This window comes from Eptesicus fuscus, chromosome 3 (genome assembly GCF_027574615.1).
Source record: "Eptesicus fuscus isolate TK198812 chromosome 3, DD_ASM_mEF_20220401, whole genome shotgun sequence".
Taxonomy (NCBI): Eukaryota; Metazoa; Chordata; class Mammalia; order Chiroptera; family Vespertilionidae; genus Eptesicus; species Eptesicus fuscus.
This window is the reverse complement of record NC_072475.1, coordinates 81,927,344-81,950,891: the sequence shown is the minus strand read 5'-3', so window position 1 is coordinate 81,950,891 and position 23,548 is coordinate 81,927,344. Positions and strand designations below refer to the sequence as shown.

General features: G+C 41.1%; 1 protein-coding gene across 1 annotated transcript in view; it reads left to right on the top strand.

The window, feature by feature from the left end:
- ZBTB11 (zinc finger and BTB domain containing 11) overlaps positions 1–23,548 on the top strand; it is a 38,853-nt gene continuing 15,305 nt past the window's right edge. The window contains exons 1-5 of the mRNA XM_008161365.3: positions 1–553; positions 6,176–6,411; positions 7,041–7,272; positions 15,630–16,471; positions 16,700–16,879. Coding sequence (XP_008159587.1) covers positions 244–553; positions 6,176–6,411; positions 7,041–7,272; positions 15,630–16,471; positions 16,700–16,879 — 1,800 coding nt within the window. The 5' untranslated portion in view covers positions 1–243. The remainder of the gene's footprint in view (positions 554–6,175; positions 6,412–7,040; positions 7,273–15,629; positions 16,472–16,699; positions 16,880–23,548) is intronic.

Genomic DNA, 23,548 nt, shown 5'->3' with positions numbered 1-23,548 from the left:
CGGTGGTGCAGCAGCCATTTTATCAGTCGCCAGCGGATCCCGCGCGCTGGAGAAGTGCAGTTCCCCCTAGTTACCAACTCGTTAGTTCTCCCTCCGCGCCGCGGGCGCGGCCGAAGAGCACTCACCCCCGACACAGCCGCTCCTCCCTGCAGTGTCCGCGCAGCTGTAACATCCGCCCGGAGCTAGAGCCGCTGTCCTCCTCCCTCGCCACTGACAGGCGCCCTCGGGGAGCCCGGGTCAGCGATGTCAAGCGAGGAAAGCTACCGGGCCATACTGCGCTACCTGACGAACGAGTGCGAACCGTACGCGCCGGGCACCGAGGGCAATGTCAAGCGCAAAATCCGCAAGGCGGCCGCCTGCTACGTGGTGCGCGACGGGACCTTGTACTACCAGCGGCGGCAGCGGCACCGCAAGACCTTCGCGGAGCTGGAGGTGGTGCTGCAGCCCGAGCGGCGCTGGGGGCTCATCGAGGCGGCGCACCTGGGCCCGGGCGGCACTCACCACACCCAGCATCAGACCTGGCACGACTTGTCCAAGACGTACTGGTGGCGAGGTAGGATCTCGCCCGCGGCGCGAGGGCGGGCTGGCGGCGTGCGTCCCGGCAGGGCCCGAGGACGGCCGAGGCGGGCCTGGGCCTGTTTGCAGAACGGCACGTTTTGAGGGTCCCCTCGCCCCGCTTTGCGAACGCCCCCCGCCGGCTCAGCCTACGCTCGGCGGCGGAGCGGCTGCCAGGCGGAGCCGAGAGGGTGAGGGACGGGAAGGGAGCCGCACTTCCCACAGGAAGGAGGCCTGGGAGGCGGGGGGCGGGCCCTGGCCCGGGGTGGGGCGAGGGGCTTCCTCGGGGCGGGCGGAGGCGGGGCTCGCGCGCGGGGCGGGGCCGGCCGCCTGCCCTCGGGGAAGGTTCTGGCGCCGGGCGGCGGTTAGCGAGGCTGCGCGCTGTGCCTTTAAAAAGCCTGGCGGGGCCGCGGGCTTGGGGGAGGGGCCGCCCCGAGCCCGGCTCCTTTTCCGGCGTGTTCCCCCCCCCCCCTCCCGCCCTTGGGGTTTGAGCCAGCGGGTGTGAGGTTCTGGGGACCCGCTCCCTCGAATTCCTCCCATTGCGGCACTGCGGTGTAAGGGAGGAGTAACGTAGTTACGTGCAGGGTGATTTGGGGTCACTGGAGACAGTCCTCGGGAACTTTCGTTTTTTAGGGCAAGAATTCAGTGTAAAGAACAGCCGGTTCTCCTGGTTTGAATGTTTTTTATGTTCTTCCCTCTAATACTGTGGAAAGCGCTCTGGAGCTTTTGCGAGGCACTCTGTATGCCTTGGAAAAATGCGGTTCCCGTGATTGTTACCGTCAGAAGTACAATGCTGAAGGCTTTCGACGCCTTGGGCACCCGCGTGGGGCGGAGAGCTGAGCCGCGGGGTCCCCGGACGGGGCGGATGCTCATGGACTCCCGCACCGACGGAAGGAGGCTGTGGGGCCGCTGGCGGGAGCGCAGTGTCCCGCTTTGTAAGGCTCTCGGCCGGGACGGTTTTGCCTCCCAGGGCGATGTCTGCAGACAGCTGTGGTGGTTGTGACTGGGGCTGTTTGGGCATCTAGTTGCGCAGAGGTCGGGGCTGCTGAGCCTTCGCCATGCACAGGACAGGATGCCCCCCCGCCCCCCCCAAGAACCATCTGGCCCCAGATGTCAACACTGCAGAGGTTGAGAAACTGCTCTGGGGTAAGAAACTGTTCCTCAAGTTGTTTTATTAGAGGACTACCCGCTAAGGTCATTCATTTTACTTTGTTCTGAGCCTTTACTAACTAAAGAACCCTCTAATGGTAATGTGGTGTTTTATGTGGACTTTTTTTGTTGGTCCCAGAGAGGTTGACCAGTGAGCGTTACTTAACAAACTCTTGTGTAGTAGTTAGTAGCTACTGTGTGTCAGACACTGTCCAAAGTGCTTATAAATAGTAACATTTATTATTATTATTATTAATAGTAACATTTAAACATAGGCACCGAGAGATTGGGGACTTGGCCATAGTCACAAAGCTAGTTAGAGGATTCAGATTTTTCTGCATAAGTAATTTTAGCCCTTTGCAGTAATCCCCACTCTTAAATAGTAAATTAACTATGTTTACACATTGATGGTTCTTGAATGATTAACTTGAGTCAGATCCCTTCAGCTTATCAGCCCTGGATCTGTAAAGTTGGATTTAAAATGATCCCTTGGAGCCCTGCTGGTTTAGCTCAGTGTATAGAGCCTGGGCCTTCGGGCTGAGGGGTCCGGGTTTCAGGCTCCTCCCCGGCCTGGGCCCTGGTCAGGGCTTGTGCAGGAGGCATAATGTGTTTCTATCTGTCTTTCCTTCTCTCTTCCACTCTCTCTAAAAATCATTGGGAAAATATCCTCAGGTGAGGATTAAAAAAATAAAATACAGGCATTTAAAAATAAAATAAAATGATCCCATCAAAACACTACCACTCAAGTTAAAGGACTTGTAAAACATAATAGGGTGATTTTGGAGAGAGTTGATTTACTATCATACATTAATACCATTTCCCCCCTGCAGTATTTATTATTTTTCATCCGTGTTCAAATGCTTCTGTATAGTTTCTCAAATACCATTTGAACTCAACCAGTGAATAGTTTAATCAAACCTTTGCTGTAAGTAGAATGTACTAAATTGTGTAGAATCATAAAATGTCTAGTAATACAATCAAAATTAATTAGAAAAGCTGCCTCTTCTTTGTTTATTTTGGACATGGAAATTTCCATAGCCGCACTTTTTTTTTTAAATATGTTATTGATTTCAGAGATGAAGGGAGGAGAGAGAGAGAAACATCAATGAGAGAAAATCACTGATTGGCTGCCTCCTGCTTGCCCCCTAATGGGAATAAGCCGGAAACCTGAGTAAGTGCCCTGACCCAGAATCAAACCCTAACCATGATCTCCTGGTTCATGGATGGACGCTCATCCACTGAGCCACACCAGCTGGGCATAGCAGCACTTATTCTCTAAGTATGTTTTTTACTTAGAAATATATAGGGTGTCCCAAAAAATGTACATATACACTTTGAATAATTATAAAGGCAGTGTTTATTAAAATATATATCATTTTCAAAATTGAGCTATCAGCTGTTAAAGTGTGTATACATTTTTTGGGGATACTTTGAATATCTTCTCTTACATCTTTCTTCTCCCATTCACACACCCATTTACTTTTTTTTATTTAGTAAAATATGAATAAATAAAATGTACCATTTCAGCCATTTTTAAGTGTGCAGTTCAGTGACATTCATTCAAATTGTTATGTAATCACAGCTATTCATCTTCAGAAATTTTTCATCATTCCAACCCATTTACTCTCATTTGTTTTACACAGAGAATGATTTTTTTTTTTTACAGAGAAAATGAACATCTTTCTCATTTCTTCTTCTTTTTTAAAAATATTTTTTTTATTGATTTCAGAGAGGAAGGGAGAGGGGGAGAGAGAGATAGAAATATCAATGATGAGAGCGAATCATTGATCAGCTGCCTCCTGCACAGTCTCTACTATAGGGATCGAGAATCTCACCCACGATCCTTCAGTCTGCCGGCTGACACTTTGTCTACTCAGCCAAACCAGCTAGGATTCATTTCCTCTTAATTGTATGTAAAATATATATTTGTCCAGTCTTTTTATTTATTTTTTAAACCTACTCATGTCTCATAAAGGTATAGACTTATTATTGACTTTAATATGTTCAGATGCTAGAATATAACTTCTGTTGCTCTCTAAATCTATGCACATGTAACTACCTTTTTAATTTTATTTATTTTTAAAATATATTTTTATTGACTTTAGAGAGGAAGGGAGAGAGAGAGAGAGAGAAACATCAATGATGACAGAGAATCATGAATCAGCTGCCTCCTGCATGCCTTCTACTGGGGATCAAGCCAGCAACCCAGGCAGTGCCCTTGACTGGAATTGAACCTGGGAGTCTTCAGTCCGGACAGGCCGGACAGGGCATAAATACCTTTTTTATGAAAGTTATATTTACTCCTAATCCATTATTTTATAAGTTATGTCTGCTAAAAAATGGTATTCTGTGAACAAATTTGGCAAATTCCTAGGTTAAGCAGGATTTTTTTTTACTATAGAACTTAGAGCTTTTTAGTATAAAATATCCATTGTGTGTATCTAAAATGAGAATATAATTTTTGAGTTTATTACTCCACTATGTACTTTTTAGTAAGTATGGGACATAATATAATTAGAGGAATACTGCTTGACTACTTTCTGAAAGTTGAAAGCAAGGAACTTGGTATATTTTGATATATTGAAACTTTTCAGGAGTTTATTATATACTTCTGTATCATTTTAGCTAATGAATGAGCCTTTTCATTTGTATTTTATTTGGGAGTTGTGGGGAAAGAAGTTTCTGGTGCAGGGATGCACAAATGTGTTCCTGGGTAAGTAGTATAATATACAAAAGGTTACATGGCTTCTGGAGGCCCAGTATGCAATTTACTAGGTGTGACTTTGGACAAGTTACTCACCTCTTAGGGCTTCATTCCTCCAGTCTGTAGAATGAGAATTAATTGGTCCTAATTTGTAAGGATGATTGTGTGTGTGTGTGTGTGTGTGTGTGTCTTGTGTGTGTATACAGTAAAACCTCATTTAATGTCCTCCATAGGTTGAGAGTTAAGTTCCTATTTAACTCTTCATCTCGTCAATGTTGTAACAAACTAACATTGAACAAAACAATGTCATTCAAGGCAAAGACCTGCTATATATAAAACGTGTTCTGCCCGGCTGGGGTGGCTCAGTGGTTGAGCATCGACCTGTGAACCAGGAGGTCAGGGTTTGATTCCTGGTCAGGGCACATGCCCAGGTTGCGGGCTCGATCCCCAGGGTGGAGCGTGCAGGAGGCAGCCGATTCATGATTCTCTCTCATCCTTGATGTTTCTCTCTCTCTCCCGCTCCCTTCCTCTCTGAAATCAATAAACAAAAATTAAAAAGAAAACAAAAATAAAATAAAATAAAATAAAATAAAATAAAATAAAATAAAAAAACGTGTTCCTCCCTGCTCCCTACCCCCACCCCAACATGCTGGTCTGGAAGTTGAAATTCAAAATAGAGTTTTGAGAGTGCCTTTTGTACATTCAACTTTTGTTAGTTGTAAATGCTATTGTTTCAGATAAACTTAAAATCTCGAGGGGGTAGGAAAGTGAAGGACATCTGTAATAGTGTCAACAATAAAAATAAAAAAAAAGAAAACCTAAAATGTCATAGCTTTCAAAAACATGACATTTCTTTATAATATGATTACAAGGTTTGGTTGTAGTCCTGTTCAGGTTGCAGACTGGTCCTACCTGTCTTTTTTCGTCTGCAGTTCAAGCTAAAGGACAGCATCCATCAGGAACATGTTCTTTAAAAGGGGATGAAATTCAGAGAACTGAGGTGAAACAGTCTCTCTCTCTCTCTCTCTCTCTCTCTCTCTCTCTCTCTCTCTCTCTTTCTCTCTCTGTTTTTCAGAGAGGAAGGGGAGGGAGAGGAGAGAGAGATAGAAACATCAATGATGAGAGAGAATCATTGATCGGCTGCCTCCTGCACGTCCCCTACTGGGGATTGAGTCCACAACCTGAGCATGTGCCCTGACTGGGAATCAAACTGTGACCTCCTGGTTTACAGGTGGACGCTCAACCACTGAGCCACACCGGCTGGGCAACAGTGCCTCTTAAGCTTCTAATGAGACATGGCACATGTCATATCCATTCACCAAAGCAAATTGCATGGTCAAACCTGTTGTTAGTAAGGTGAAGAGGTATTAGCTTGAACCACATTATGTTACTGTTTATGAAGGTCAAAAACAGTTGAATATTAGCAGTTTCATGCAGCTCCTAATGCATGAATGAGTAGCAGCCCACATGAAAATGGGCAATGCTACATAGTGATGGGGAAGTGAATAACTAGAAATAAACAACAAAACAGTCTACTTCAGCATGGAAAGAAACCATTGTTTGTAACCTTATATCTTTGAAAAAAAATGTATCTTAAATTCTAAAGAACTCTGTGTACTTGATGGGGCATGTTTGTGTCTACTGGAACATGCATGCACTGGAAGATACTTAAGTATACACAGACTAAATAAACAAAATAATATATTTTTCGATTTTTAAATGAGAAAAATATTAAATTTGACTTGTTAATTTTTATTTTTATTGTAGGTATATTAAAGCAAGTCAAAGATTACATTAAACAGTGTAGCAAATGCCAGGAGAAACTAGATCGCTCCCGTCCAATATCAGATACTTCAGAAATGTTGGAAGAATTAGGACTAGACCTTGAATCTGGAGATGAAAGTAACGAATCAGAGGATGACCTGAGCAACTTTACTTCAACTCCAACTACAGCCTCTAAGCCTGCAAAAAAGAAGCCAATATCTAAACATGAACTTGTATTTGTAAGTGGAACTTTTCATTCAGCTTTAACATGTTAACTAGTGTATTAGTGTTTGTAGGCTTTGTGAATTTTTTCTTAAACTACTAAAACTGCTTGAGTATTGGCATTGACATTGAAGATTTAAACAGGTCTGCGTCTAAAGTAATGTACTATGTTGTTATATACACTAAAAGTATGCTAATATTTCATCTTCATTCATCATAAGTATTCCTATTGTTCTCTTCAGAATGTAACTTGTTAATTACTCCTCTCTTTTTTAATGGTATATTGGTACAGATAGACAGAATACACTTCTGAAAGCAGTCTCTGGGTCATGAAGCAAGGTAAAATTAAGCTGGCTAGGTCTTTGTTTTTTGCATGCATTAATTTCATATGTCATCAAATTTCAGGCTAGTAAGAAGAGGCAGCAAGAACTGAGATGCAGGCTTTCATTGGGTCAAGTAGATTGAACATAGCAGAAGAGAGTGAGAACAACATATCTTTTCATTTAAATACATAGATAATAAAGAAAAACTAACAGGCTATTTCGTATCTTTAAAAGGGAAGGATGTGTCTTGTCTTAAATTCTGTTAAGGATAGACATACAGATGATACATAATACAACTCTTGGTCTCACACTTATTTTGATAGGTTGACACCAAAGGAGTGGTGAAACGTTCTTCTCCAAAACACTGTCAGGCTGTGTTAAAGCAACTGAATGAACAGAGACTCTCCAACCAGTTCTGTGATGTTACTTTGTTAATTGAAGGAGAAGAGTACAAAGCTCATAAATCTGTTTTGTCAGCTAATAGTGAATATTTTCGAGATCTTTTTATTGAGAAAGGAGCTATTTCCAGTCATGAGGCTGTGGTGGATCTTTCCGGTAAGAATTTTCTAATACTCTTGCTTTTTATTTATAAATACATACTGGAAGAGGTGTGTGTGTGTGTGTGTGTGTGTGTGTGTGTGTGTTTCTTACAAACTCAGGGTTTATGCTGAAGTGGGAGAAGCCCACTTATAGCAGCAGACTAAGCTGAACTGAAAACTGTTAGCAAGGTTTCCAAGGAAGATTTATAGAAAAGGCTGTCATTTCCTATCCACTGCCTCTGAGGTGAGACAATTGTAGCAGTAGAAGATTATCTGGGATTTACACTGTTAAAAACAGTTTGAGAGAAGTCCATGATTGCATCAGTGTTATTACACTAAGTAATTATGTTATTTAAAAAATGACTGCCTATATATTAAGTTGTGGAATGTGTGATTATAGAGCACTTTTGTAGGTCTGGCTTTTGTTTTTTAAGATTAATCATTAGAACTCATTAGGTTCAATAATCAAACTGTCAGTGTAGGACAGTGATGGCGAACCTATGACACACGTGTCAGCACTGACACACGTAGCCATTTCTGATGACACGCGGCCGCATGCTGAGGATGAAACATTTGCTGCTCCTGAGGATGAAACATTTGCGAAATAATGTTTTTTCCTCAAAGTGACACACTACCCGAGTTATGCTCAGTTTTTTGGCGAAGTTTGACACACCAAGCTCAAAAGGTTGCCCATCACTGGTGTAGGATAATGAGAATTTCAGGTAGAGGGTTTTTTGTTTGTTTCATTGTTATTGTAAATGAATAATTTGACTTTTGTTTTTAGCCTTATTAGAACTTATATAAGGGCTTAGGAATCAATAAATGAAAATTTAGTACGAATTAAAATAGCTAACCTGCTGGGCTGGCATGGCTTAGTGGTTGAGCATTGACCTATGAACCACGAGGTCACAGTTCAATTCCCGGTCAGGGCACTTGCCCAAGTTGAGGGTTCCATCCCCAGCTGGGGCGTGCAGGAGCCAGCTGATCAGTGATCAATGATTCTCTCATCGATGTTTCTATCTCTTTCCCTCTCCCTTCCTCCCTGAAATCAATAAAAATATATTTAAAATAGCTAACCTTATTTATTCATTTTCTCATAATATTAACTTGCTGCAACTCTTAAATTACTGACATCATTGTGTAAAGTGTCATTTCTTCTTTCTGAAACAAAAACGTGGTTTTGTCCAGGTATATTAACACTTAACCTAGTTAACCACTGATCCTTTTCTACCTTATAATTTTTAAACTCATTTCTTCTGGAAAGACAAATACATATTTTTTTTCTTATATGTGCTTAATTATTAAAAACTTGACTCATGTGCTCAGTGGTTGAGCGTCAACCCATGAACCAGGAGGTTCGATTCTCGGCCAGGACACATGCACAGGTTGTAGGCTTGATCCACAGTGGGGGTGTGCAGGAGGCAGCCAATCAATGATTCTCTCTCATCTTTGATGTTTCTCTCTCTCCCTTCTCTCTTCCTCTCTCTGAAATCAATAAAAACATATTTTTTAAAAAAATTTATTAATCATCTACTGTGTGTAATGAACTAATGTAAGCTCTAGGCATACAATGGTGAGCAAAAAGTTTTATGGAGCATAGAGTTGTATCACATTCTAGATTAGTGGAGTTTGCTTTTTTCTGTATTTGGTGACTCAGGAGAAAATACTCCTTATACTGGGCCATCTTAATAAAACTCATCACACATAGAGTCTTTTTATATTTTAGCTTTGGAATTTTTTTTCTGTCTTTCTTGCATCTGAAGCAGAAAAAAGCGTGAGTGTTTTTCTTTTCCAGTTTCCCAGTAGTTTGTAGTAAATTAAATGTCTGCCCCCAAATAACTGCAATACAACCTCTTTATTAAAAAAAAACCTCATTTATTCTTCATTCCATATGCTTATTTTTATATATGTTAAGCAAATTTGTTTTTTAAAAATATTTTTTATTGATTTCAGAGAAGGGAGAGGGAGAGATAGAAACAACAATGATGAGAGAGAATCATTGATTGGTTGCCTCCTGCACACTTCCTACTGGGATTGAGCCCACAACCCAGGCATGTGCCCTTGATCAGAATCGAACCCAGGATCCTTCAGTCCTCAGGCCAACACTCTATCCACTGAGCCAAACCAGCAAGGACTGCTAAGCAAATATGTAAGCCAATAGTAGGTGAAGGAGACATTAAAAATTCTCATTTGCTTTAAATACTAAATAGATAAAGATTGTTTATAAAATACCAGAGGCTTGGTTCACGAAATTTGTGCACGGCGGGGGGGTGGGGGAATGGGGGAGCTGGGTGTGTCCCTCCATCTGGCCCGCACCCTCTTGCAGTCTGGGAGCCCTTGGGGGATGTCCGACTGCCACCGCTGCTGTGCTTGCCAGCCGTGAGCGGGGCTTCTGGCTGAGCAGCGCTTCCCCTGTGGGAGCACACTGACCAGCATGGGGCAGCTCCTGCATTGAGCGTCTGCCCGCTGGTGGTCAGTGCACATCGTGCACATCGTAGCGACTGGTCATTCTGCCGTTTGGTCAGTTTGAATACTAGCCTTTTATTATATAGGATGTATGCAGTGCCTGGCTGGTGTGACTCAGTGGTTGAGCATCAACCTATGAACCAGGAGGTCACGATTCGATTCCAGGTCAGGGTACGTGCCCTGGATGCAAGCTCAATCCCCAGTGGGGGGCGTGCAAGAGGCAGCCATTCTTTGATTCTCCTTCATCATTGATGTTTCTATCTCTCTCCTTTTCCCTTCCTCTCTGAAATCATAAATATATTTTAAAAAATAAAAAAACTTTATAAAAAATGTATATCTGTTTTTTTTAATTACCTAGCTTAATGTAATTGAATTCATCAGTATTTTTCTTTATGTTGTTTATACTTTAGAAAATTCTTTCCTACTCATAGATATTTTCATACATTGTCCTTTTACATTTTTCTAGTTTTTCTTTTATGTTTAATTTTTAATCTATTTGGAATATTAGTATGAGATAGGTGTTTGATATAATTTCCCTCCCCATTTTGATCACCACTTGTCTCAGAACCATTTAGCGAATATTCTATCCTCTTCCACCCAAAGACCATGCAAATTCTCTTAGAAAACAATTTTCTGCCCTAGCCAGTTTGGCTCAGTGGATAGAGCGTCAGCCTGTGGACCAAAGGGTCCTGAATTCGATTTCTGTCACGGGCATGTACCGTGGTTGCAGGCTCCTCCCCGACCCAGACCCTGGTCAGGCCTCATTCAGGTGGCAACCAATCAGTGTGTTTCTCTCACATTGATATTTCTCTCTGTCTTTCCCTCTCTCTTCCACTCTCTCTAAAATCAGTGGGAAAATATCCTCAGTAAGAAAAAAAAAAAAGAAAAAAATTTCCACGTGTATTTGGTACTGGCTCTAGGTTTTGCTCTAATCTATTGGCTGTTTCTTTCTACACTCTTTTAAAAAAATTTTTTATCCTTACCTGAGGGCATGTTTCTATGGATTTTTAGAGAGAGAGAGAGAGAGAGAGAGAGAGAGAGAGAGAGAGAGAGAGAGAGACTGAGAGAGAGACTGCCTCCCATAGGCACCTGGACAGGGGATTGATCCTGAAACCTTTTGGTGTATGGGACAACACTCCAACCAACTGAGCCACCCTCCAGGGCTTTTCTATGCTCTTAAAATTTGGTCTTAATTACCATAGCTTTATAATAATAAGGAAAGTTTGCCACCTTTACTATTCAGGTGGGTTTAGTTATTTAGAACCAATTGCTATTCCATATAAACTGTCAAAGCAGCTCCTCAACTTCCACAAAAAGAAAAAATGTATTTTGATAGAGACTATAATAAAATTTTAGAGATTTATCCAACCAAGGCCATATCTTTTGCTATATTATTTCAAGGTACTTTAAACTTTTTTAAAAAAATATTTTTATTAATTTCAGAGAGGAAGGGAGAGGGAGAGATAGAAACATCAATGATGAGAGAGAACCATCTATTGGCTGCCTCCCGCACGCCTCCTACTGGGGATGGAGCCTGCAACCCCAGGCATGTGCCCTTGACTGGAATTGACCCTGGGACTCTCTGGTCCTCAGGCTGACGCTCTATCCACTGAGCCAAACCAGCTAGGGCGGTACTTTAAACTTTTTGATACATTCTCACTTTATATTCTGTGTCTTTTAATCTCTCTTTCATAATTTATTCATTTCTTTGTAGATTATTCTGAAAAATTCTAGTTCACTCACTCTTTAGCTGTGTCTGATTTGCTATGAAATTTATTGATTTTTTTATTCCAATTTATGTTTTCCATTTTAGAGGTTCTTTTTCGTTTTAGTTCAGATTATCATTTTTAGGGAGCTACTTTTTATGGCCTTTTGTTCTACTGGTATGCTACCCTTTGTTTTTCATGTCTGATCATAGCAATACATATATTCTTTGCTGGTTTGACTTATGCTGTTTGTTTCTACTAACTTTTGTTCATTGTGTCTTGTTTCTTTGTGATTAAAAAGAAAACCACCCTGTATATACTGAACTCATATTCTTTAGAATTTTATGGGAAATATTTGAGTCCTAAGTTGATGGTCCTAGAAAAGTATTTGCTTCTTTAGATACTGAGGGCATTAGTAGTCTGGGACCACTTTAAATTCTCATCTTAAGGTTTTTTTATGACTATCAAAGTGCTAAATTAAGCTTGGCTTAATTTGGTGGGGCACTGAGTATATTTAGAATAACATTTTAAAATATCTTTATCTAGTATTTTTTCAAGTATATGTATGGGTCCTTCAGGGCATCTTAGTCTACCATACTGTATGCTGGATGTGGAAGTACCTGTCATAAGTTTTTATTTTTTATGTGTAAGGTTTAGTTTTACATTTTATTTTATTTTTAAATTTAATTAATTTAATTTAATTTAATTAATTTAATTTTTGTTAATCCTCACCCGAGGATATTTTTCCATTGGTTTTTAGGGAGAGTGGAAGAGACAGGGAAAAACAGAGAGAAATATTGATGTGAGAGAAACACAGCTATTGGTTGCCTCCTGCACGTCCCACACTAGGGATCGAGCCTGCAACCCAGGCATTTGCCCTGATCGGAATCGAACCATAGCCTCCTGGCTCATCGGTCAATGCTCAATCACTGAGCCACACTAGCTGGGCGTGTTGTCCATTTAAAAAAATTTTTAATTTTCATAAAAACACATAATATAAAATTTCCTGGCTTGGTAGCTAGCTCAGTTGGCTAGAGCATTATCCCCATAGCTAAGGTTGCAGGTTTGATCCCGGTTAGGAATCAAACATTGAATGCATAAATAAGTAGAACAGCAAATCCATGTTTCTCTCCCTTTCCCTCTCCCTCTCCTTCTCTCTCTCCCTCTAAAATCAATAAAATAAAAAGAAGCCCTGGCTGGTTTGTTCAGTGGTTAGAGCATCAGCCTGCAAAACAGGCTCCCAGGGTCGATTCCCACTCAAGGGCAAGTATCTCACTTGCAGGCTCAACCCAGATCAGGGTGTGAACAGGAGGCAACCAGCCGATATGTCTCTCTCACATCTGTTTCATCTTGCAAAATTACTACCCGTTTCCTTTTCATTTACAGAGTGTGTATATGTGTATGTAAGAAGGCTAGAGGTAAAAACAGAATACCAAAATTATCTGTCTTACCTTTTAACAGTAAGATTATGAGTGATTTTTTATTTTTGTTTTCTTATTTTGTGTGTGTTTTATAGTATTTTTAAAAAGTGGTTCTTTTTAAAAAAAGATATTATTGATTTCAGAGAGAAAGAGAGATGGAGAGCGAGATAGAAACATCAATGCTGAGAGAGATTCATTGATCCACTGTGCCCCACACTGAGGATCAAGCCCATAACTCCGGGATATGCCCTGACCAGGAATCAAAAACCATGACCTCCTGGTTCATAGGTCGAAGCGCAACCACAGAGCCATGCCAGCTGGGCTGTCTTGTAGTATTTTACAATAAACATAACTTGTAGCTTTGAAAAAATGGTTTTAGATAGTCGAAGTGTTATTTGGAACAGTGTTAATTCTTTTGTGGAAAAGTTTTCTTATGGCTTCAAACTTAGAAATTAAAAAGATAGTAGGTAAAATACCAACATACATTATTTTGTTGGTATGTGTGTGTTTTTTAAAGAAATATTCTTTCTACCCAGCTGGCGTGGCTCAGTGTTTGATCACTGACCTATGAACCAAGAAGTCACAGTTTGATTCCTGGTCGGGGCACATGCTGGGGTTGCAGGCTTGATCCCAAGTGTGAGGCGCATCTGATCAATGAATCTCTCTCATCATTGATGTTTCTATCTCTTCCCCTCCCCCTCCCTCTCTGAAAATCAATAAAAAATATATTAAAAGCCCTAACCGGTTTGGCTCAGTGGATAGAGCGTTGGCCTTTGGACTCAAGGGTCCCAGGTTCGATTCCCATCAAGGGCATGTACCTTGGTTGCGGGCACATACCCAGTGGGGAGTATGCAGGAGGCAGCTGATCGATGTTTCTCTCTTATCGATGTTTCTAACTCTCTATCACTCTCCCTTCCTCTCTGTAAAAAATCAATAAAAAAATACTAAAAAAAATATATAAATATATATAAAAATATATTATATATATATAAAGAAATATTCCTTCTTCAAGCTTATTTAACTTGGTCTCATAATTTATAGCATTATTAATATGGTTATAGTCTATTTAATTACAGCTTTCATAGGAATGGCAGAAATAGCCATGATGATAATGTTGGTGTGTAGTTCCCTCAGTTTTCAACCTGATCCTAATGTATCTCACAGTTCATGGCTTCCATGTATACTTGTGCACCCCATCTGCCTATGTAAAAGGACAGCATTTTATGTAGCTTGAGTCAAAACTGAATAACGCAGCAAATGTGTGTTTTTAAAAGGTTGCTTTGGCGCTCTCTATATTTTTAAAAATATATATTTTTATTGATTTTAGGGAGGGAGGGAGAGAGAGACAGAGAGAGAGAAACATAAATGAGACAGAATCATCGACCGGCTGCCTCCTGCACCCCCTTGTCTTGGGATGGAGCCTGCAACCTGAGTATGTGCCCTTAACCATAATCAAACCTGGGCTCTTCAGTCCGCAGGCCTGTGCTCTATCCACTGAACCAAACCAGCTAGGGCTGGCTCTCTATATTTTAATAAAAGATCTCTAAGATAGCCCAGCTGGTGTGGCTTGGTGGTTGAGCGTCAACCTATGACCCAGGAGGTCATAGTTTGATTCCCAATTAGGATACATGCCCAGGTTTTGGGCTCGGTCCCTAGTGGGGGGGAAATCAATCAATCTCTCTTATCATTGATGTTTCTGTCTCTTTCCTTCTCCCTCTCTAAAATTAATTTTAAAATATTTTAAAAAGTTCTCTAAGATAAATTATTACATATGAAAAGTAAGGCACAGTAGAATGTAATAAGATACCTCCTATAAAAAAAGGAAAATAATAATATTTGCTTGACTTTATAAAGAAACTCTGGAAAGCTATACAAATTCTTAAAAATACTGGTTATGGAGATGGAGTTAGACATATCACTATAATTTTCTGATTTTTGAATCATGAATATAATTAAAATGGTTTTTGAAAGCGAAGTACTGAGAACTTAGAAAAGAAATAAACTGATCTTATTTTATTCACATAAAATAGGAATGTAATATGTACAGTAATTATTTCATTCCTTAGACCAGGAATAGGCAAACCAATCCTCCTTTTTCTTGTTTTTTTTTTTTTTTTGTAAATAAAGTTGTATTAGAACACAGCCACACCCATTTGTATATGCATTATCTATGACTACTCTTTCTAGCTATAATGACAGAGTTGAGTAGTTGCAGACATATTATGGCCTGTACTGTTATCTGATTCTCTACAGAAACATTTTGATAACATCCTGCCTTATACCTTGTTTTTAAATATTTAATAGTAGAACTCATTGTTCACAATAAATTTTTTATATGGACTTCTATTAAAATATACAGCTATACATGTGAAGTGAGGTTAGGAGACAAGTTGGTTGAACCCTGCCTACTCACCTGCATCCCTCTCTTTTTTTACCCTCCATTCTCCAGCAGCTGTTTCTTGAGGGGAATTTGAGGAACCCCCGGGGTTCTAAGGAGTACAGTTTGAAAATGACTGCCTTACAACAACTCTTTGAGGTAGTAAGTCTGATATTATTTTCTATTTTAGGTATTGAGAGACTCGGCTTATAGAAGTGAGTTAGTCAAGGCTTAATACGCAACCAGAACACAAAAACAAATCCAGGGTGTTTAATTGCAGAATATGGTCATGTTTGCCTTTATATTCTATTTTATATTGTCATAATTGTGTATTAATTGTTCTTACAAGGTGTGTTAGTGGTGATTTGACTTTTTTGTCCCCCATCTGTCTTGTTTCATATAGGTTTCTGTAAAGCAAGCTTCCTGCCTTTACTGGAATTTGCCTATACTTCTGTGCTAAGTTTTGATTTCTGTAGCATGGCTGATGTAGCCATCTTGGCTCGGCATCTCTTCATGTCAGAAGTTTTAGAAATCTGTGAAAGTGTACATAAACTAATGGAAGAGAAGCAGCTAACGGTATATAAGAAGGGTGAAGTACAAACAGTTGCATCTACCCAGGACTTACCAGAACAAAACGGAGATACAGCACCTCCTGTGGTTAACAATGAGGGAACCACCACAGCTTTACCTACTGACCTTGGGGATTGTGAAATTGTACTGTTGGTGAATGGAGAAGTGCCAGAAACTGAGCAGCATGGAGAGCTCAAACAGCAGCCTGAGCCCCAGGTCTCTGCAGAGGCTGAAGCTGCTCTGTCACCTTCACCTATAGGCTGTGCAACTGATTCTCATCCTGAAGTGGAGTCTGTTGATTTAGTAACAAAAAACAACCAGACAGAACTAGAAACTTTAAACAGCAGAGAAGGTAGCACAGTTTCTAATATTTATCCCAAACTTTCCAAAGAGAATGTAATCGATGGCTCTCCAGAAAACAGTGATATGGGAAATGATACATCAAATGAGGATATTTGTGATGAAGACATTCCAGAGCATAGGCAGAACCTTGACCAATCTTTAAAAGATCAGGAAAATCTAGTTGCAAAGACAGACCTCAGCCCTGATGACGATACTTATAGAAGCAGGCTTCGACAGCGCTCTATTAATGAAGGGGGATATATTCGACTACACAAAGGAATGGAGAAAAAGCTGCAGAAACGGAAAGCCACTCCCAAGTCAGCAGTTCAACAGGTATGATGAAGAGTTGGCATTTGTAGTTTTAGCTTTAATTTGAAAGCATTCAATGGATAAACTTAAGTCTATGGTGAAAATTATGGGGTAGAGGATAAGTATAGGAAAGCAACTTCAAGTTTAATACCAGTATAATAAGATATATGAATTTGCATTATTTATGATTCATGACTTAAAAATAAAAATGATTAATATTTACTTAGATTGTGTTTTCTATCCCTTACTTAGGTAGCCCAGAAATTAGTTCAAAGAGGAAAAAAGATGAAACAGCCAAAAAGGGATGCTAAAGAGAATACTGAAGAAGAAGCATCGCATAAATGTGGGGAATGTGGAATGGTTTTTCAGAGAAGATACACACTTATAATGCACACACTGAAACATGAAAGATCTAGAGATTACAAATGCCCGGTAAGTATCTGGAAAACTAATTGAAGATGGTCTAACTTCATCAAAGTGGAATCTAACTTACTGCTTCATTGTTATTCTGCCATTTGTGTTCTATGTGTCTGTCTCCCTTATATTACTATAAGACTCATCGTCTGATTTGTACTTGTATTTCCTTGACAAAAAATATATTTAGTGATATACCTCTACTTCTTCCTGATACCAGTGAGACAGTAAAATTATCATTTAAAAATGTAAGTTCTTGCCCTAGCTGGTTTGGCTCAGTGGATAGAGCATTGATCTGTGGACTGAAAGGTCCCAGGTTCTATCCCAGTCATGGGCACATGCCTGGGTTGTGGGCTCAATCCCAGTGTGGGGCATGCTGGATGCAGCCAATTAATGATTCTGTCTCATCATTGATGTTTCTATCTCTCCCTTTCTCTTCCTCTCTGAAATCAATAAAAATATATTTAAAGAAAAAATTTTCCAGCAGAGCACACACAGTGTCCATGGAAGGAAAAAATAAATAAGCTCAAAGAGAATAGGAGAGGAGACCTTAGCAATTAAATTCTAGACCAGTGATGGTGAACCTATGACATGCGTGTCAGCACTGACACGCGTAGCCATTTCTGATGACACGCAGCCGCTGAGGCGGCCACATGCCGAGGATGAAACATTTGCAAAATAATGTTTTTTCCTCAAAGTGACACACTACCCGAGTTATGCTCAGTTTTTTGGCGAAGTTTGACACACCAATCTCAAAAGGTTGCCCATCACTGTTCTAGACTCTGATAAATAGATGGAATAACTGATTCTACAGATTATTTAAAAGGGCTCATTGCCAGGCTTTCAGTGGGGAAAGCTAAGAATCGGTCAAAATTGTATTGCAGAACTACCAAACAGCTTAGGAATTAGTATTACTAGCTATCTTAAAAGTGGAAGTGATTCCGGTTGTTAGAAAGTCTTTTTGAGAGGCAATTAAGTCCCCACCACCACTTCCTCAGACAAAGATTCATCCTTTACATTCAAGAAAAGATAAAATTATAATTGTTTTGGGGAACACTGTGTATAGAGAGGGTAAATGTACTATACCCAAAACAAGGAAAAGTAAAAACTTCCATACTGAATATTAAGACTTTTTAAGTTGTCTTTCCCTAATCAATTCTCAGCATGTTAACAGTCAGGTTTTTAACTTGAAAGCAGAAAGACTTCAGAGATGACAAATCCAAAGCCCATAAACAAAAGACGTAAAGATGCTGCCCGTGGTTAACGCCCACTCCCCCACTTACACAGAAATTCCAATTGATCTTTTTAACATCTTATTCTGAAATGTGAATGGGCACCAGGGATAATCAGACTCATGATAAACATTTCAAGAGGAAAAACAACTTTGAGGAATCCAAGACTATGCAGAAAGAAGAAAACAGCCCTAACTGGGTTGGCTCAGTGGATAGAGCGTGGGCTTGGGGACTGAAGGGTCCTAGGTTCGATCCTGGTCAAGGGCATGTACCTTGGTTGCGGACACATCCCCAGTAGGAGGCAGCTGATCGATGTTTCTCTCTTATCAATGTTTCTAACTCTCTATCCCTCTCCCTTCCTCTCTGTAAAAAAAAATCAATAAAATATATTAAAAAAAAACAAAAAACAGACTTCCAGTGAAGATGGTAGGTAAGTGTGGTACTCGAGTCCTTCCACACCCGCATCAAAAATACAACTAAAATACAGAACAATCATCATTCAGAACCCCCTGAAATCTAGCTGAATGGAAGTCCTACAACTAGAGATTTAAAGAAGAAGCCACACCAAGATTGAGAGGAGGGGCAGAGATGCAGAACGGGCTGGTCTCACACCCACGTGTGGCAGCTTTAAATCAGGAAGAATGGCCTGGCTGGTATGGCTCGGTTGGGCATCATCCCTGCACCAAGAGGTTTCTGGTTTGAGTACCAGGCAGGGCACATGCCTGGGTTGCTGGCTTGACCCCCAGTAGGGGGTGTGTAGGAGGTAGCAGATCGATGTTGCTCTCCCATCAATGTTTCTCTCTTCTCCCTTCCTCTCTAAAAAAATCAATAAACTATTCTTTAAAATTAAATAAATAAAATTGGGAGGGATATCTTGGCTGCAGAGGCCCCCCTGAGGAGTAAGAGGCCCCAGCCTCAATCAGATACCCAACCCAGGTTTCCAGTGCCAGGAAGAGGACTGGCTATAAAAACCGGTGGGGGGGTTGGGGGAGGCATGTGTAGCTGAGTGGAATGGAGGGCTGCCAGAATCCCAGGCAGTTCCTCTTAAAGGGCCTGAACTCAGACTCACTTTCTCTGAGCTCCAGTGCTGGGGCAGCAGCTTGAATGGAACCGTGATATACAGTGAGGAACTTATTTTTCTTTTTTGGCACCAGCATGAGAGTTTTCTATCAGATAAAAGTATTGGTAGAGTCCATTGTTCCTTTTCTGAGACACCCACACCCATAGAGCTGACAGATAGGCATCATATCTGAGACTCCATCAACCTGGCTCACACTGTTTTCCCTGCACTGGTGATTCCTCGAGGCCCCTTCACCTACTTTCAGGCCCATCCAAGCTATTTCCAGTGGCTTTTCCATACAACTGACCCCTCTTGCCACCTGCTTCAGACTTTCCTAAAAACTCTCAAGCGGCCTCTCCATAGTCCATGCCTCTTGCTAAGTGCCACAGACCCATCACTAGTTGCAGCCTGCCTTGGTTCACAGCTTGGTCTCTCTTGGGCATCTCCAAGGCCAACACAAGTAGCAGCCATCTGCAGATTGCTCTGTAGCTATGCCCCAGGTAGGGCATAGATGATAGTTGACTTAGCACCACAGCCAGTGCATTTGTTGGACAGCTTCAGAACATACCAGATTATAACCCTACCACCTCCATGAGAGACACACTCAAAGTGGGGAATCAGTAAGCACCAAAGCCCTACTGAAGCAAGTCCTGCTCTGTAAGGTTGTCTGTGCACAGCAGCTCCCTCGCTGTGCTCACAGCTAGTCCTCACAGCCAATTGTCCTGGGGGTCATTCCCTTCCAGTGATGCCAACAGCAATCAAAAGTCAATTATAATGGGGCAATGCACACAGCCCACAGAGGGGCACACTTGGAGCACCCAACTCAGGTGACTGGAGGATGCTTACTATAGAAGGCCATTCTACTAAGTTCAGGAGATATAGTAGCTCTGCCTAATAAATAGAAACAAACGTAGGGAAGCGTCGAAAATAAGGAGAAAAAGAAACAGGTCCCAAATGAAAATAGGAAAAATCTCCAAAAAAAGAACTAAATGAAATGGAGGCAAGAAAACTACCAGATATAAAGTTTTTTAAAATATGGTTATAATGATGCTCAAGGAACTTAGTGAGAATTTCTAAGGACTTAGTGAGAACTTCAACAGCATGAAAAAGGACATAGAAACAGAAATGAAGGATACATAACTGGAATGAAGAATAATTTACAAGGAATCAATAGTAGGTGAGATGACAACGAGAATCAAGTCAGTGATTTGGAACACACAGAAGCAAAAAACACCCAATCGGAACAGCAAAAAAGAAAAAAAAGATTCCGGAAATATAAAGATAGTGTAAGGAACCTCCGGGACAACTTCAGGCACATCGACATTTGCATCCTGGTGGTGCCGGAAGGAGAAAGAGAACAAGAAATTGAATATCTATTTGAAAAAAACTGATAGAAAACTTGCCTTACCTGGTGAAGGAAATTGACATACAAGTCCAGGAAGTACAGAGAGTCCCAAACAAGATGAACCCAAAGTGACCCACATCAAGACACATAAGTAAAATGCAAAAGGTTAAAGACTAAGAATCCTTTTTTCTTTTTTAAGAGCTAAACTGTTGAGTTGTGGGTTTTTTTTTAATGTTTTTATTTAATATTTTAGAGAGAAAGGAAGATGGAGAGATAGAAACATTGATGAGAGGGAAACATTGATCAGTTGCCTCCTGCACGTCCCTTACTGGGGATTGAGCTTACACCTGGGTGTGTGATCTGACCAGAAATGGAACTGTGGTTCCTGGGTCAATGCTCAACTGCGGAGCCAGACCAGGTGGGCTAAAGAGAGAATCTTAAAAGCAGCAAGAGATAAGCAGTTAGTTACCTACAAGGGAGTTTCCCCATATGCCTGTCAGCAGATTTCTCAGCATAAACATTGCAAGCCAGAAAGGACTGGCAAGAAATATTCAGCTGAAACCGGTTTGGCTCAGTGGATAGAGCGTCGGCCTATGGACTGAAGGGTCGCAGGTTCGATTCCAGTCAAGGGCATGCATCTTGGTTGCGGGCACATCCCCAGTAGGGGGTGTGCAGGAGGCAGCTGATCGATGTTCCTCTCTCATCGATGTTTCTAACTTTCTATCTCTCTCCCTTCCTCTCTGTAAAAAATCAATAAAATATATTTAAAAAAGAAAAAGAAATATTCAAAGTTAAGAAAAGCAAGGAATTACAACCAAGATTACCCAGGAAAGCTATCATTTAGAATTGAGGATATATACAGAGCTTCTCAGACAAGAAAAAGCTAAAGGAGTTGATCACCGCCAAACTAATATGAAATGTTAAAGGGTCTTCTTTATTTTATTTTTAATATATTTTTTATTTATTTCAGAGAGGAAGGGAGAGATAGAAATATCAATGATGAGAGAGAATCATTGATCGGCTGCCTCCTGCATGCCCCACTGGCGATTGAGCCCACAACCCAGGCATGTTCTTTGTGTCCTAGGTTGACACTCAACCACTGAGCCACGCTGGCCAGGCTAAAGATTCTTTAAAAAGAAGAAGGGGAGCCTGGGTGAAAAGGTGAAGGGATTTAGAAGTACAAACTGGTAGTTACAGAATATTCATGCAGGTGTAAATTATGTAAGAGATTAGCCAAAGAACATATATGCATAGCCCATGAACACTGACAACAATGTGGCAAAGGCCGGGGGCTTGGGGCAGGGGGCACTGGGTGGAGGAGGGAAAATGGGGGACATCTGTAATAGTGCCAACAATAAAGAAAAAAATGTAAGAAAATGAAATCTCCTTGTCCCCCAAAAAACAAATTACAAAGTATGACATCAGAAATAAATGAAAAAGTTACATCAAAGAAACAATAACCAGGTACTATATTTTTATTTGTTTATCTATTTACTTATTTTTAATCTTCACCTGAGGATATTTTTCCATTGATTTTTAGAGAGAGAGTGGAAGAGAACAAGACAGAGAAATGTCGATGTGAGAGAAACACATCGATTGGTTGCCTCCTGCACGTACCCCAACCAGGGCCCAGACTGGGGAGAAGCCTGCAATCGAGGTACATGTCCTTGACCAGAATCGAACCTGGGACCCTTTGGTCTTCAGGCCAACACTCTAACCACTGAGCAAAACCAGCTAGGGCTACGTACTATATTTTAAAAAGGGCACATTAAGAGAATGGGAGAGCTTTTTAGGAATAAATATATAATAAATATAAAAAGCTCAGAAAAGTTGGGAAATAGAATTTACTAAATCTCTCAGAAAATAATGCAAAAAGACAAGTTAGAAAATGGGAGTGAGAGACATTTAGAGGATTGGTCTAAGATATATAATATCCACATAATTCCAAACGAACATGGAAAAAAGGAAATCATTGATGCAATGAAGAAAAATTTCAGAGCTTAAGTATAGAAGTTTTCTTGTTAAAAGGACAAGTTGAATGCCTAGAATCATAGATGAAAATAAACCTATATCAAGATCCTATATAATAAAACCCTAATATGCAAATTGACCGAACTGCAGAATGGCAGGTCGTTATGATGTGCACTGCCCCCTGAGAGGGAGGTGACTGGTGGTGGCGATTGGGGGGTGGGGCTGGACAGCAGGCAGCGCCAGGCTGCCAGCCAAGGCAGGTGCTAGTGGGGCCCTCCAATTGCCCCACCCACCGGTCGCCCCACAGATGGCCCTGATTGCCGGCCAGGCCTAGGGACCCTACCCTATACATTGGGAACAGTCTCTTAGATTTAAAAGTTAAAACATGGCAAGGCTACTCTTAACACTGAAATAACAGGATGATGCAGCAATGACATGCATGGACTCTAGCTTGCACATTTTGTGGTCAGCCCTGATTCTGACACTTATAACTGTGTGACAAAGCCAATTAACTTCTCTCTGCTTCAGTTTTTCCACCCATAAGATGGGGAAAATGGTACTACTGCCTCAGAAGGATCATGTTATGTACTACTTTTTATAATCAGGGCAAAAAAATGTAGGTGCCCATACAACAGCAAGATGCTTTTCACCTGTATGAGAAGTATGGTCACTGGTGAATTCAGCGTCCCAGATTGTGAGAGGGATGTCCGACTGCTGGTTTAGGCCCGACATCCCCCGAGGGGTCCCAGATTGTGAGAGGACGCAGGCAGGGGTGAGGGACCCCCTCCACCCCCGTGCACGAATTTGCACGAATTTTGTGTACCGGTCCTCTAGTATATTATAAAACTTCATAATTGCCCAGCTGGTGTGGCTTAGTGGTTGAGCATCAACCTATTAGCCAGGAGGTCAGGTTTGATTCCTGGTCAGGGCCCATGCCCAGATTACAGGCTTGATCCTAGTATGGGGTGTGTGGGAGGCAGCCGATCAATGATTCTCTTTCATCATTGATGTTTCTCACTCTCCCTCTCCCTTACTGTTTGAAATCAATTAAAAAAAATTTTTTTTTAAATTTCAGAATC